The sequence below is a fragment of the Perissodus microlepis genome, chromosome 10 (assembly GCF_051167445.1).
Source record: "Perissodus microlepis isolate ML-2025 ecotype Zambia chromosome 10, ASM5116744v1, whole genome shotgun sequence".
Taxonomy (NCBI): Eukaryota; Metazoa; Chordata; class Actinopteri; order Cichliformes; family Cichlidae; genus Perissodus; species Perissodus microlepis.
Genome location: NC_140470.1, coordinates 7,943,981 through 7,957,986, shown reverse-complemented (window position 1 = coordinate 7,957,986; position 14,006 = coordinate 7,943,981). Strand labels below are relative to the sequence as shown.

At 42.6% G+C, this 14,006-nt stretch overlaps 3 protein-coding genes across 6 annotated transcripts in view; 2 read left to right on the top strand and 1 right to left on the bottom strand.

The window, feature by feature from the left end:
- The window catches only part of specc1 (sperm antigen with calponin homology and coiled-coil domains 1), a 75,926-nt gene extending 73,945 nt beyond the window's left edge, over nucleotides 1-1,981 (top strand). For all 3 annotated transcript variants that reach the window (XM_084941727.1, XM_084941728.1, XM_084941730.1), the window contains one exon: nucleotides 171-1,981. In XM_084941727.1, the coding sequence (XP_084797853.1) occupies nucleotides 171-260 (90 nt within the window). In that variant the 3' untranslated portion in view covers nucleotides 261-1,981. The remainder of the gene's footprint in view (nucleotides 1-170) is intronic.
- The window catches only part of zswim7 (zinc finger, SWIM-type containing 7), a 42,493-nt gene continuing 29,965 nt past the window's right edge, over nucleotides 1,479-14,006 (bottom strand). The window contains exons 6-7 of one of the 2 annotated variants that reach the window (XR_014801494.1): nucleotides 4,311-4,395; nucleotides 1,479-3,642 (exon numbers count right to left, since the gene is read on the bottom strand). The gene's annotated coding sequence lies outside the window, so the exon portion shown is untranslated. Of the gene's footprint in view, nucleotides 4,396-14,006 lie in introns of both variants that reach the window. The other variant, XM_084941739.1, reaches the window with a different exon arrangement.
- adora2b (adenosine A2b receptor) lies at nucleotides 3,303-13,936 on the top strand. The gene is made up of 2 exons (XM_084941734.1): nucleotides 3,303-3,625; nucleotides 12,544-13,936. Exons 1-2 carry the CDS (start codon nucleotides 3,303-3,305, stop codon nucleotides 13,265-13,267), a joined length of 1,047 nt encoding a protein of 348 aa, XP_084797860.1. The 3' UTR covers nucleotides 13,268-13,936.

Sequence of the window (14,006 nt, the reverse complement as noted above, 5' to 3'; positions counted from 1 at the left end):
CCACCCATTTAATACACTTTAATGCTGACATGTAGACAAATACAAGCTTTTCTTATAAAAATTGTGTCTGCTTGGCCTGTTGGTAGCACTGTTGAAAATGAAACGTCATTCCTTAACTACACTCAACTTCCAAACTGCTGTTCATTCACACCTATCTCTGTCCCAAACAGGACATTAAGGAGTTGATGAAGACCGACAGGCCAGACTGGCAGAGCGTCATGCAGTACGTCTCCCAGATCTACAAGTACTTTGAGACCTGATGGGTATGTAGGAGGAGCTGGAGCCTGATGAAGGGTTTTTCTGTCCCATCTTGTGAGCCCTACAACCTCTTTTGAGACCGGGCTGATGATGCCACGTTACCCCTGCTCCTGCTCGACACTGGAGACGTGACCGAGGAATTCTGTTATTTAAAGCTGCCAAATCCACAGTCGCTGCTCACGTGTTCAGACAGAGACTGGAGTCACTTTTCAGAGACTTTCAGCATCAACCAAGCATTTGATCCACAGACACACTGATTATGCTGAAAGACACTATTGAAGCTATGTAGCAGTTGACAACACAGTTTACAGAGACTTGACAAGTGATCCAATTTCTTTTCTTCCCTCTGTACAAAAATCAATGCGTCATTAATGCTTGTTCATTTTTCAGATGCTGGCTGCCTCTCATCATTAGGTACAAGGTGTTTTTTGTTTTTTAGTAATACTGGCTGCCAGGAGACAACTGCCCAGTTTTAGAGAACTACAAAGTCTGCACTAAGTGGCTGTAGGGGTAGTGGCAGATCATGGCCTGTTATGTTTGGATATTTGTTTTTTGCATTTGTTTTTGCTTTTTTCCATGCCCTGGCTTCTTTTCTTTTTATTCTCTAGTGTAAGCTTAGTGTTAAAAGCTACTTTGTTAGGGTTTGGAAAAATTGTAGTTTGGGTTCAGATGTTCTCCTTCAAAAACGTAACATTGAAAAATGATGAGTATGGGGTAGTAGCTGTGTCTTTTTGACGCTATAACCGGGTGCATCGAGCCCTGTTGCCAAAGGGACACCTTGCGTAACTGTAACAAAGGTTTTGATGTTTGACAGAACGGGCCTATCCAACAGCCCTGCAACGTGAGAGCTCGTCACTAACTCAGCGAAAAAGTAGATGATTTTTCCTTTCCTTTCTTACACTTATGCTACCTGCTAATTATCAGCGTTGTTTGTGTGCCAACTGACCTTTAAAAAAAAAAGTGCCAAATTTTCACAGCCAATGCTCTGCTCGTATGAGGACCATCTATGCATGATTTAAGTGTGACCTTTCTGCCTGGGTGCACAGCGTGACGTCTCCTTTCTGTCAACATACTGTTACTAGCGAACCCGTCTAAAACCAGCTTTTGGTAAACTGGCTGAAACGTCGCTCACGCCTTATTCCGAGTGTTTTTAAAGAGTTGGGCTTTTCTTTGAGCCAAGCTTTGTTGCGCATAAAGCATTTTCAACTGATAAGTTTCAGTTTTTCCTTACAGAATGGACAAACAATAGCTGTAATGAAGTAACACTTAAAGAGTTCCTGAATAGTTTTCTAAAAAAAAAAAAAAAGTTTTATGAATACAGATTGATTGCTATTTGCTTTGTGTACAGTATTAAGCACTGCCTGACTTGAACCATCATGCTGTGTCCTCCTTCGCTCTCTTAATGCTTTCCATTAAAATCCTCTGAACTATGGTTACTGCAGCTGTTTGCAACAGGTCTGTATCTGTATTCTGCATGCTGAAGTACAAAAGAGAGAAAAGGCTTTTCTTCTAAGAGCTGAGGACTCAACACTTTCTCTCTGGTATACAGGCAAGCCTCTGTTTGCAGATGCCCTAATGTTTTAACAGGTCAAATTGTTATTTATTTGGCAGACATACATACTGCAGAGCGAGAACGTGGACAGATACAGTATGCAGCAGTTTTCTATTCTTACATGTCTGATGATATTGCTTAATAAAGGAATTTCAAGATTTTTTTTTTTAATCATTGTCAAGTTCAAGTTCTTTTTTTTCTTTTTTTTTTCAGTAAAGCCTCCGTTTTAGTGAACCAGCCTTCACCCTGTGTTTTAAATGCACTCCTGTGACTGCTGTGTTGCTATAAAGGTTTTAACTGCTTCCCTACTGCGCACATTAAAGTTTTGTGCCAGAGCCCACTTACATCAGGGTAAGTGGGAACTATCGGGACGCATTCCCTGCTTTCGACAACACGCCTTTTCTACGTTAAAATATTTCTGTGGGAGTCGTTTCCCATGAAGTATGGGGCTATTTAAATTTAACTGTCTGAATGCAGTAACTGATCGTTGTAACCCAGCTGTACATCCTTCCTCTAAGTAATATTTGCCCACAGCTGTCCCTGTGTGCATCCAAAAGGTAATCCTGACCTTAAGAGGATTACGCATGGATCAATAACAGACTCGACTCTGAAAGAGGGAAAACTTTACTTTGTCTGCACAGAAAGAAATCTCTCTCCTCTGCATATAAACTATGACTTCATCGCACGGGTTGACGTAAAGAAAATGAGCAACTCTAGTTCTGAGTTTGATTTCTGTGCCGTCCCCGAACGCACTGATTGGAAACAGATGCGCGCGCGTGCCATGCACGTAGGCAACCAAAAGCTATTCTTCCGTTAAACGTAATGCACGTGCAGCCCATCACTGAATGCGATTTAATTGGCGCGTAATTACGCACGACGGATTCTCCCGTTTGATTCCACTTTCATAACTGTAACTGCACGCGAGTATGCGTGCGTTTGAAGCGTGTGCGTTTGAGGCGTGGCTTTCAGTGACACAGAGCACCCCCCCACACACACACACACACACACCTCCTCCCTTCCCCTTTTTCTTGCGTTTCTCACTCCTCTTGAAAACTACCATTGGGTCGGAAGTTGGGTGACACTCCGTCTGCGATACGAATCTACAGATGCCGCTTAAACGCTCTGCAGATCGCCCGATGTTAGTGTTATAACAACCAGAGACGATGAAAAGGTTCATTAAGGTGGGTAAAAATGTCAATTGTGTTGACTTTTTTAAAATGATTGCAACAGGCAGGAGGTTTAACGCAGTATTAAACAGCTATTATAGGTTTGTCAACTTTGCGGTGAGGATAAGTTCCTGATGTGTGGAGAAAAAAGTAATCCTTTCTTTTCTACAGATGGCTGATTTTGCAGTTCGCACGTGTGGAATATTTTTGGATTACATCAGAAAGACTTGTTTTCTCCCCTGGGACTAGAATCGGTGTTGTGGGTGACCGTCTCCTCTGCCAACAGCCTGCAGCTTTCAGTCCTTTTTTCCCCACACTTTGCTGAGATGATTACGTTCTTTTACATCGTGATTGAAGTAGTGATCGCTGTTCTTTCCGTTTTCGGCAACGTACTGGTGTGCTGGGCTGTTGCGATCAACACCACTCTGAAGAACGCCACCAACTATTTTCTGGTATCTCTGGCTGTGGCCGATATTCTCGTCGGGTGCCTCGCCATCCCCTTTGCCATAACCATCAGCATCGGCATACCCCTGGACTTTTATGGATGTCTCTTCCTTGCCTGTTTTGTCCTGGTGCTCACTCAGAGCTCCATCTTTAGTCTTCTGGCTATTGCAATTGATAGATATCTAGCCGTTAAAATCCCTCTGAGGTGAGTGTTCATTTTGTCTGTCAGATTAATCAAGAAAGAAAGAAAGTTAGTTTTTACAGCTGGGATCCCTGCCGGAACAAATCAGTGTGAAGACACTGAAACATCAGACCAGAATAATGATTCATTAAGGCTTTATTTACTTTTAAGTTCTTCAGGCAGTATTTCCTAACAGGAATGGTACATGTGTTTAATGCGCCCTGGAAGTTTGATATTTTATTCACATACTTGCTTTCATTCTCCCATATCTTCATAAAAGAGCTGAAAGTAAGTGCCCTCAACTATGCCATGTAGAAAAAGAGAAGCAAAGATCAGTATCAGCTCCGTGACCTTGTGATTCAGTTTCTTGCTGAGCTCATTGCCCCGTGTAAGAATAGCTTGGTTAAAGCCTAAGTCTGGAATGATAATCAGATGGCTTTAACAAACACTTTGAACTGACCCTTTTCACCCTGGGTTACATAATCTTAAGGTTGTCGAGTCAATGCCACCTTTCTGCATGCGCTTGGTTTCAAATCTGCATCATCTGAGTGTTTGGTCCTGTTCCTTTAGCTGATCCCCAGCTGATGTTGATGCTCGGGGAGCAGGCTGCGTGCGTTTCCATCTGAAACCCCGCAGCTCGTGAAAAATGCAAAGATCAGTCATGCAAATGTATGATGTGACACATCAGGCGAAGCTGTGAGATCAATACCTGCCAGAGTGTGTCACTTCTCCTGAACTTCATGGCAAGGCCGCTAAGCTCCACAGCGCAGCCCCTGAAAGTGCCTGCAGTCCACCTGAGGAAAAACGCAGAGATGAGCTGCCAGCAGGGACAAGAGCGCTGCTGCCTGACATTTCTCTGAATAGGAAAAAAGAAAAAAAAACAAAAACCCCCAAACAAACAAGCTTTATTATCAGATGGGGATTGTCTCTGTGCTGGTGGTGGTGTTCTTAGCGTTTCACCTTCTTAGCAGTGTAGTGACTGTTGTGAGAAGTGGATGTTGTTTTGGGGGGGGCGTTTTTGCTGCAAGGCTGTGTGACTGAAATGTGCTGTCATTTCCATTATACTCAGATGCTGGCAAGAAACGACAGTTTGACACTAGTCTGGGATGAAGGTTGTCTGCCACTAACCTTGTGAAACCCCCCTTCTGTGCTTCTATTTTCACCCTACAGATGGAAAATGACATTTATCATGTTTTACATCCTCATAGAGAAATAGGACTTTGACTGCCTTTGAACTTCCAGCAGCTCCATACGTTCCCTGTGAACAGTGCTCTCCATGACTTTCATAGATTGAGCTTGAACTGAAATGTACATACTGTACTTTTCATAATAAGATCAATGTGCGTTTGCCAAGCTCACATTGTCCATACACTTGTGTGTGTGAGTTTGGTCAGTCTGACAGCCCCTGAGGACGAAATTCTAACTCAGATAAAAGTGTTTTTGCAGATGTTTTTTTGGAAGTGAAAGGCCAGCAGCAGATGTTTTAAGCCCCATGAGATAACAGAGCTGCACACCCACTCAATGCCCGCCTCAAGCCCCCGGCTTCCCTGTTTGTTATTATAAGAAAAAGACCCTCTGACTATTTTATTCCTCTGTCCTGTAGGTTTCAAATTAAAACAAACAAACAAAAACAAAACAAAACTTTATGCACATCATTGAGCTCAAACTATGATCCCCACCCACGGCGGCAGGACAGCCCCCACTGTGGTCTGTGAATGCAAGCCTCCTCTCGCCTCGGGCTGCTGATTTTAAACTGATCATGTTTCATAAAGTTAATGGAGCGTTCCTTGTCTTGGTTCCAGCACATGTGTATGTTTACTGGGTGTGGTAAAGTGTTGGTGTTGTTGTAAATCCAGCTTTAGTTATGTTACAAATGATGAAAAATGCATGGCTGCATTAGGGGCTGAAGAACCAGGAAAGGCTCTTTTGATGGCTGGAGTTCAAACAGCTGATCCATATTTATGGATTGTACTCCTGGAGAATGATGGGAAAACAGGGTGTAGATGGAAAAAATGCTTAAAGATGCAGACATTCAAAGAGGGATGGATCACTCTATGAATTTAATGAAGGATGAGTTATGCACAACAAATGCAAGTGAGTCAGTGAGTCCCGAAATGGATCAACTGTAGAGTCTGGAGAAAGACTAATGTGGCATCTGTGGCTCATCAAAATCTGATGTTTATCTCGCCACAAGAGCGACAGCACTTGCGCACAAGGACAGATTAGTGCAACATGAACAACATTTGGTAAATACACATATTAGAGTTGGGTGAGAAGCTGGATACCATGCTGGTGTCTGTGTGCTGAAACTGCAGCTGGGAGAAAGTGAAAGCGAACTGGCTCAGTCCCGAAGCAACAAAACCTGCCCGCCGGCACCTCTGAAGCAAACTAATTAACCTGCTAGATCTCATTTGTTTAATCTGTGTGAAACAGGGAAATACAACACGTGGCTCAAGCTGTACACTTAACTCACAGATATGAGTGTTGTCAGCTTATCCTCTAAGGGAATAGACTATTTGGTGACTCACCAAATAGTATCTGCACTTTACCATTTCATGGGTGTGAAATAAAGGCACCCCAACATAAAAGGTCATGTTTCAAAAAATAGACATAGAGGGAAGTATCGCTTTAGTTGTGAGTCAGCAAGGTGCAGGAAATACAGTGCTGAGTCAATCTTCCCAATGAAGCTTTACAGAGAGGTTACATCTGCGGGATAACGACTGAGCAATTATGTCTTTATTGGAGTGAAAACTCTTTACAGATTCAAATCTGTTTACCTTATCTGCTAATTATGCAATGGAGATGCTCTGTACACACCATTCGTCATGCAAATGCCGCACAGCCCTGTTTGCATGTATGGTGACAATCTGACTGAAGTTTAAAAATCTCCTGTTTTCTGCTGTGAACAGCCCACCTGTTAGATTGTTTTTGAAGCTGGGCTACAGACACAGCCATACATTTAGCTGGGTATTGTTAGTTTAGACTGTGTGTGTATGTGTAGGTTTGTGTAGTCTGGTATAGGTCAGTGGCCCCAGGGCGGAAGCACATTGACAGGGATGAGAGGAGAGATGTATGGAAAATGGGCCGGGGAGTGTGTGTGTGGGCGGGGGGGAGCAGAACACAGATAGATGCCACCGTGCTGTCGTCATGCCAAAGCTAATCCATTCAGCCAGTCGCTGCTTCCACACAGAGAAAGAGAGAGTGGGAAGTGATGTCCAGGAGATGGACCCTCTGGGAAATGGACCCTGTCCTGCCTGCTGTACTTTGCGATTAACACTCGGAGGGAGCAGAGGATGGAGAGGAACATGGGAGAGTGGCGGTGGAAGTGAGAGTAGGAGTACAGGTCATCGTGCGCTCTGAAGCTTCCTCTCCTCCCTCTTTGGCCAGAATGCTGTATTATTCATGGACCTCGGGGGCACCCGCTCATCACTCTGCAGGGAGTCCAGGACGCAGACAGCGCTGCCGCACCATTGATGAATAACTGATTGTTCAGACTGGAGCCTGAGCGTTAGTGAGGCTGCTGTAGGTTCAGAAAGAAAAACAAATCTGATGTTCTTTATAACTACATAGTATGCTACGAAATAAATAGGGCAACTGTCAATTAACTTTCTAGCACCAAACTTTTTAGCAGTGGTGAAGAAAAGGCCACACCATTGTCTGCCCAGCTACATGTGCAGGAGAGAGTTCTGAGGCTTGTGGGAATATCAGCTGACCATTAGCCAACCAGTAGTTGTAGATGACTAAGAAGTATTACAACACAGGACTTCTTTTTCCTCCAAACACCCACTGTTAGGTAGACTGAACTAATGATTAAGAAAGTGTGCTGTTACATTAACATGACTTTAATTTTACTAGCAAACTCCCTAAGGGAAGCCGCATGTATTGCAAGCTGAGCATACATCCTCATCATGTCTATCTTTACAGCCTGTGGTCGGATGGCACCGCTGTTATTTTTACAGTTTTACAGTGGTTCGGAAGTCTTGAGTCACCCTTTATTTCTTTACATTTTGGAGGGGAAATGGTTACAGGGATTTACCAAAACATGCAAACCCACACGAAAATACAGAATAAATGTCAAAAACAGAGTTTGTACAATTCCAACGAGCCTGAAAGTCAATATTTGATATGATCAGCTTTATCCTTTAACACAGCCTGAACTCTCTTAGTTGGCTCCACCCTGTCAAGATGACTTCACACTGCTTCAATAACATTGAGGTCCGGGCTCTGGGGAGCCCAATCCATAACTGATGGTGCTCGTCTGTGTGTTTTTCCACTGCCCACAACGGAGAGAGCTTCACTTTTTAGCTGATAACTCTTTGGGAATCACCTTGTTGGTGCAAAAATACTATTTTATGCAAGCCAAATACTTGAAAAAGAAATTGGAACAAATTATTTTTGCGACAGGTTGTTAGTGACAAAGTGCCTGAAGGCACAATTTATAATTGCCTCCTTACTAAGTGCCTTTAGTAAGGAGTAAATGCCTTTTTTATTCTTCTTAAAGGTCAATGTTGAGCATCTTAACAAACAAAAACAACTAAATAAACATTCCTCAGGACTCGACTGAAAATGAGTGAAAAAGCTGCCAATGTCCAAAGGAAAACTTCTCTGTTGCTCAAAACCACTTGAAAAAAGTTTGCTTGGAACCAAATATTTAAATAATTGAGGGGTGGGTCAGGATTTTTGCACAGTACTCTGAATCCCATAAAGAGACCAGGGTGATCATGGAAGACACATAATTAAGTCCACAATTTGTAAAGGCTTGCTTTACATAGCCAGTGGGTCATGCAAACAGTGGTGAGAAACAAAAAACACATAAAGCATGCTAGTGACCGTTTTTGCCATGACGTACCAGAATATCAGCCTCGGTGCTCTTTGGAAACAGTTCTCTGGACGTTTACTGGAGGGATGAATGCAGTTCCTCCAAAAGATAAGCCCTCCTTTGGTGCTCGGATGGTGGTGGTGAAGGAGAGTGCTGTCTCATGTGTAGTCCTAAATGTCCTACAGGCATTTAATTCCCATAAAATGTAATGACTGTGAAGACCCCAGTGTATGAGTCACATCAGACCATGCAGTGACCCTCCATGCCCTATGGATACAACAGACCACTCCCATCAGGGTAGAAATGTTGCATCACAGGGTAAAGGTGATTACTCAGAATAACTTCATATTGATTTGCAGTGACCCTAACCCTCTGAAGGGACTAGCAGACCTAAACCACACCCCCACAGTAAAGCGAAGACAAAAGATCCTCTCACCATACAGACAGGGATTAGGGCTGTCACAAACGATTATTTTTGCGATTAGTTGATTAATCAGATCATCATCCATTGGACGTAAGACGTACAGCTTATTGCACCAGCAGCATCTGCTCTTAAATAACTATCATTAGCTTACAGCTTTAAGTGTTTAAGGTATGTGCTAACTAAAAATAAAGACAAGGTGATAGTTTATTTAATTTTAGTGAAATTTGCAGATTGTTTCGGTGAAGTTTAATAAACTCCTTGCTATCTAAAATATAACAGGACACCGGAGTAAATTCTCCAGCGTCTCACATTTCTGATGATCAGCTGTCTGTTTATTCAGCTGTGTAAAAACTATAACTTTAATCTCAGCCAAACCGATTTACTCAGGAACAAATAAAATACAAAAAAAAAGCCAAACGATAACATTGTTAAGTTATCTAAGTGACTTATATATGTTTAACCTGAGTAGCGAAAGACAGCCGTGGGTTTGAAGACGATTTGCCGGGAGTCCGGTGTTCTCACGGCTCTAGTGAGCCTTGCCCCCGGCTAGCTATCGAGCTAGTGGGTAACAGACGTCTCCGAAAACGTCGGAGCGCTTTTGAAAATATGTGGTGTCTTGATAAACTGAGCAGATATTTGAGGTTTACACAGCTACATTCTCGCCTGAAAATATGTTAAACGTTTATTTTGTGACCCAGAAAGAGTAATAAGAGTAATATTAAAACTAACTAGCTGCCGCCATTGTTGGAAACTGAGCTGGGCTGCGCTATGAATTCTGGGACACAGCTTCTTCTTCTTCGGGGTTTAACGGCAGCTGGCATCCTTGTACATGCAGTGCTGCCATCTTCTGCTTCAGTCCGTTATTACACTCTTAAATCCTACTACTTATTCCTGCGTCTTTTGTGATCTTACAAAGCTTCAAACGACGCGTCGACTATTAAATCAGTCGTCGACGATTTTGATAGTCGACGTAATCGTGACTAGTTGACTAATCGTGGCAGCCCTAACAGGGATGCATCGTTTCAATCTAAAATATCACTCCTCTGTAGATTTTGCTTCTCTCCTGCCCATTTTGGCCTTGAAGAGATCTCTTTTTAAAGCACTGGACTATTGTTGAGCTGCAGTTAAGTACTAAGACTTTGACTCTGTAACTGTCTGTTGATGATGACCTCCTGAACTGGCAAATGTGAAAGCTCATATTTGCTTCAGATGACCTGTGAGAACAATGTGAGTGATGGGGCCAGACACTAGGTGAATGTGTCCCCCCTGAAACAACACGACCGTTTCCTCAATTTGTCTCCCTCACTGGCTATTTGTGGCCCTTTGTTAGTGCGTGTTAGCATCTGCACGGACCTTCCTTTCACCCTTGGCGGCTTACAGTGTGCCTGGTTGGTTCAGGCATCCAGGATGAGAGAGCCTAATGGGATGCTAGGACAGTGAAAAGCAGAGCAGAAAAGGTGGCGGTCAGCTCAGGAGGCCACAAACATCACTGTGTTCAGGAAATGGGACAGAAAAAAAAATGGAGAATGAAGAAAACTGGGAACTTTGCAGGGGATTAACACCTGAACCATGTTCAGTAGTTTATTTGGAGTGTATAAGCTGAATGAAGTGTAAGTGAAATTGCAGCTAGGGTGTAGTTGCCATTTGTCAGGCATCTTGTGTGCACACTACTCCGACAGAACCCTCAATTACATCAGTGAGAGCACTCCTGAAGCAGACTACTTCCTGTTGTGCCTCACATGTGAGAAAGGACAACTTTAAGCAGCTTCCCGGACCAATTTTCCCCACACTGTCCACAGACAGTCCATGTGCGGCAACAGCATGGTTAACAGATCATTTCTCACATGCACAATTTGATTTATCAATAATATATATCAGTAATGGCTTACTAATATAAAGATTGTTTATTTTTTAAAAAGGGCTTATTAGTCATTGACTAATGATTAGCTCATTATTAGCTAATGGCTTAAGAATGACCTTTAAGTTCTCATTATCATACAGAGCGTTGCAGAAAAAAAGTCACATTTTAAGTTATGATATATTGTGGTCATGTACTGCGCAGCGGGCGAGGTCACATGGATTTTCTGTGACACCCCCACCTCGGGCAGGCGTCTGTGTTTGTGTGTGTGTGTGAGTGGAAGGGGGGTTGTCAGTATGTGTGTGAGTCATTACCACACACTCGCTTGAATCACTTTGAGGAAACAGCAAATTGTGCTTCAAGCGCATCTCACATGATGGGGACAAAAACGGGACGACGGGAGTGACTCAACCGCGCGTTTTTGATGCACGGCCTCACACACATGCAGTTATTCATTTCATGTCCACAAGCCACGAAGACGGTTGTATGAGAAACACACATTATCTTGTTGTCAGCTCAAGACTGATTTAAATAATAATAAAATCAGCACCATTTCAAACGTCTGTCACTTTAGTGGTCTGCTGGTGCAGCCTGTGAAACAGCATCCGAGCGCAAATACGTGAACAGGCTTACGTTTAGTTTCGGTTTTGTACTCGTGGAATTAATTTAAGCACAGCTGTGTGTGAGAAACACTCAGAGATAGCAGCAGACTCAGTGCTTTCACTCTGAAGCCGACAATGTGCTCCTGATCAACGCGCACCGCCGCAGTTACACTGCGCTTCTGTACAACACCGAGAGGATATGGAAAGGCTCTGACTGTTTATCTTTTTTTGTCTTGTTTACAGTGGTGTCATTTTAGAGTAGAATCTGAGCTGTGGTTTTCACTGGTCACACACCATCACTGCAAATTCAAACAAGATGACAGGATGTACTGGGATTAGAAAGGTCCTCATCAGGATGTACAAAATAAATAAAAAACAAACAAACATGCATTTATGTATCTTTGAATCACTTTCACTGCTGTATATAAAGTAATGCAAGTGGTCTCAAATTAAATTGTAATGCATCTGTTGTAATAATAATCTACTACTACAGAATAAATACCAAGTTGGAGACCATTCTACTGCATTGATGAGTTCGTGTAGGGAATTGATTTTGAATTGGTTTTAACAACCACTAATCATCACTAAACCAAAAATAAACACACACGTATATATATATAAATAAATACATTTTGGAGCTTTATACAAAACCAACGCTGAAAACCAGTAAAGCTTAAGTTGGTTTTCTTTTACATTTTTGCTTGTATGCATATTTAAACCTTTTATTTTGTTGGTGTGGTTGTACATTGCGGATTTCCACTGCAAGTAAGACAAAAGTTTACTATTCTCTACCAGTTTTTCCCTTTTGTTGTGTCCCAATTCTTCTTGGGGGATGCATAATTTTAAGTCTTCTTAAATAAACAAGACCAACAAACAGCTAGGTTGTTAATATTGTTAAGAACACTATATATGAGGTGTGTGTTTGTGCAGGTAATCCCTGGGACCGAAAAGCTCTTACTCCAGATTGCTCTAAGCACTTGACTTCTATGTCAGTAAGACTGTATATTGCGAATACGGTCACCTTAAATAACCAGCTCTGGTGGTGAGCATCTACCAAACCTCAGCTGGCAAGTGAAGGGATCCAGCTGTGGATGAACTGTGGGGTTGTAATAAGATAAATACAGATTGTTTTTAACTGTGAATCACACAAAGCTGCAGTAAAAGAATAATAATGTCCCTTTAAGTGTGATATTTGTGCAAAACCTCCTCAGTCAGTAACCTCTGCTCTGTTTTGTCCAGGTACAAGGAGCTGATGACGGGTAAAACTGCCAGAGAGATCATTGCTATTTTATGGATTCTGTCCTTTATTATTGGCCTCATCCCATTCTTTGGATGGAACTTGAAGTCTAAGAAATGTGGTAACAACAGCTCTGACACAAGCAGCACTATGAACGCTAGCATCACAGCAGCGCTGAGTGCCACGGGGGACTTGCCACGGAGCTGCAAGCTCACGTGCTTGTTTGAGAGCGTGGTAGACATGCATTACATGGTGTACTTTAATTTCTTTGTCTGCGTGCTGCTGCCACTGCTCATCATGCTGGGCATCTACCTGAAGATATTCAACGTGGCCAGGAAGCAACTGAGGCAGATCGAGCTGAAGTGCGTGGGCAACGGCGACAGCCAAAATCACGGGTTGCTGCAGAAGGAAATCCGAGCTGCCAAATCCCTCTCCATCATCGTGGGACTGTTTGCCATTTGCTGGCTGCCTGTCCACATCCTCAACTGTGTCACGCTGTTTTACCAGAAGCTACAGCTGGAGGTCGTCATGTATGTGGCCATCATTCTGTCTCACGCCAACTCTGCAGTAAACCCCATCATCTATGCTTACCGAATCAGGGACTTCAGGGTCACATTCCGCAAGATCCTGAGCCCCTTTACATGCAAAAAGGAGAAGTCCCTCAGCTCCAATGGCAGCAAACGCAACAAAGACCAAATCAACATGACCATCGACCCTCTGCTATAGGGAACCGTACAGGAGTATTATCTGTGTCAATTGTTGTTTTAGTCTTGATTTTCCCAGAGTTTTCTAATGTTTACAGAACAATGGTATGATATGTAAAGATGTCAAACGCGCCTTGAATGTGGACATTTATTTATGAACAGTGTAAAGTATCAGGGGCCAAGCAATGATGTTTCATAGCAAGTCTTACAAATCTTTTCTATTGTGAAGGAGATATATATATATATATATATATATATATATATATATACACACATACATATACATACACACACACACGGTCCGCATTCGCTGTCAAAATACAAGACGCGCACCAGATAAGAAGTTGCAACGCGCGTTTGCGTACATATAAAAGGCACTGTTTTTGTCCGCTAGAGTGGGATTTTCACAGCATATTCTGCACCACATTTCTGTGCGTTCATCATTTGTTTGAAGGCAGCTCACCTCCTGCAACCACTTTTCCGAGAATACGCGCTTCTTTTGCAGTTCGGACTCCTTCTGACATTTCTTTGGAGGTGGAGGAACACCAAAGTAATTGCTTAAGGGAGCTTGCTTCTTCGACATCTTTAAGAGTTCTAAACAAATGTCTGTCCTCCTCCAGAAAACCTTATGTACGCAAACATACTTTGCAACTTCTTATCTGGTGCGCATCTTTTATTTTGACAGCGAATGCGCGCATATATATATATATATATATATATATATATATATATATAAAAAGCTAACTGGATTTGTTGGACTG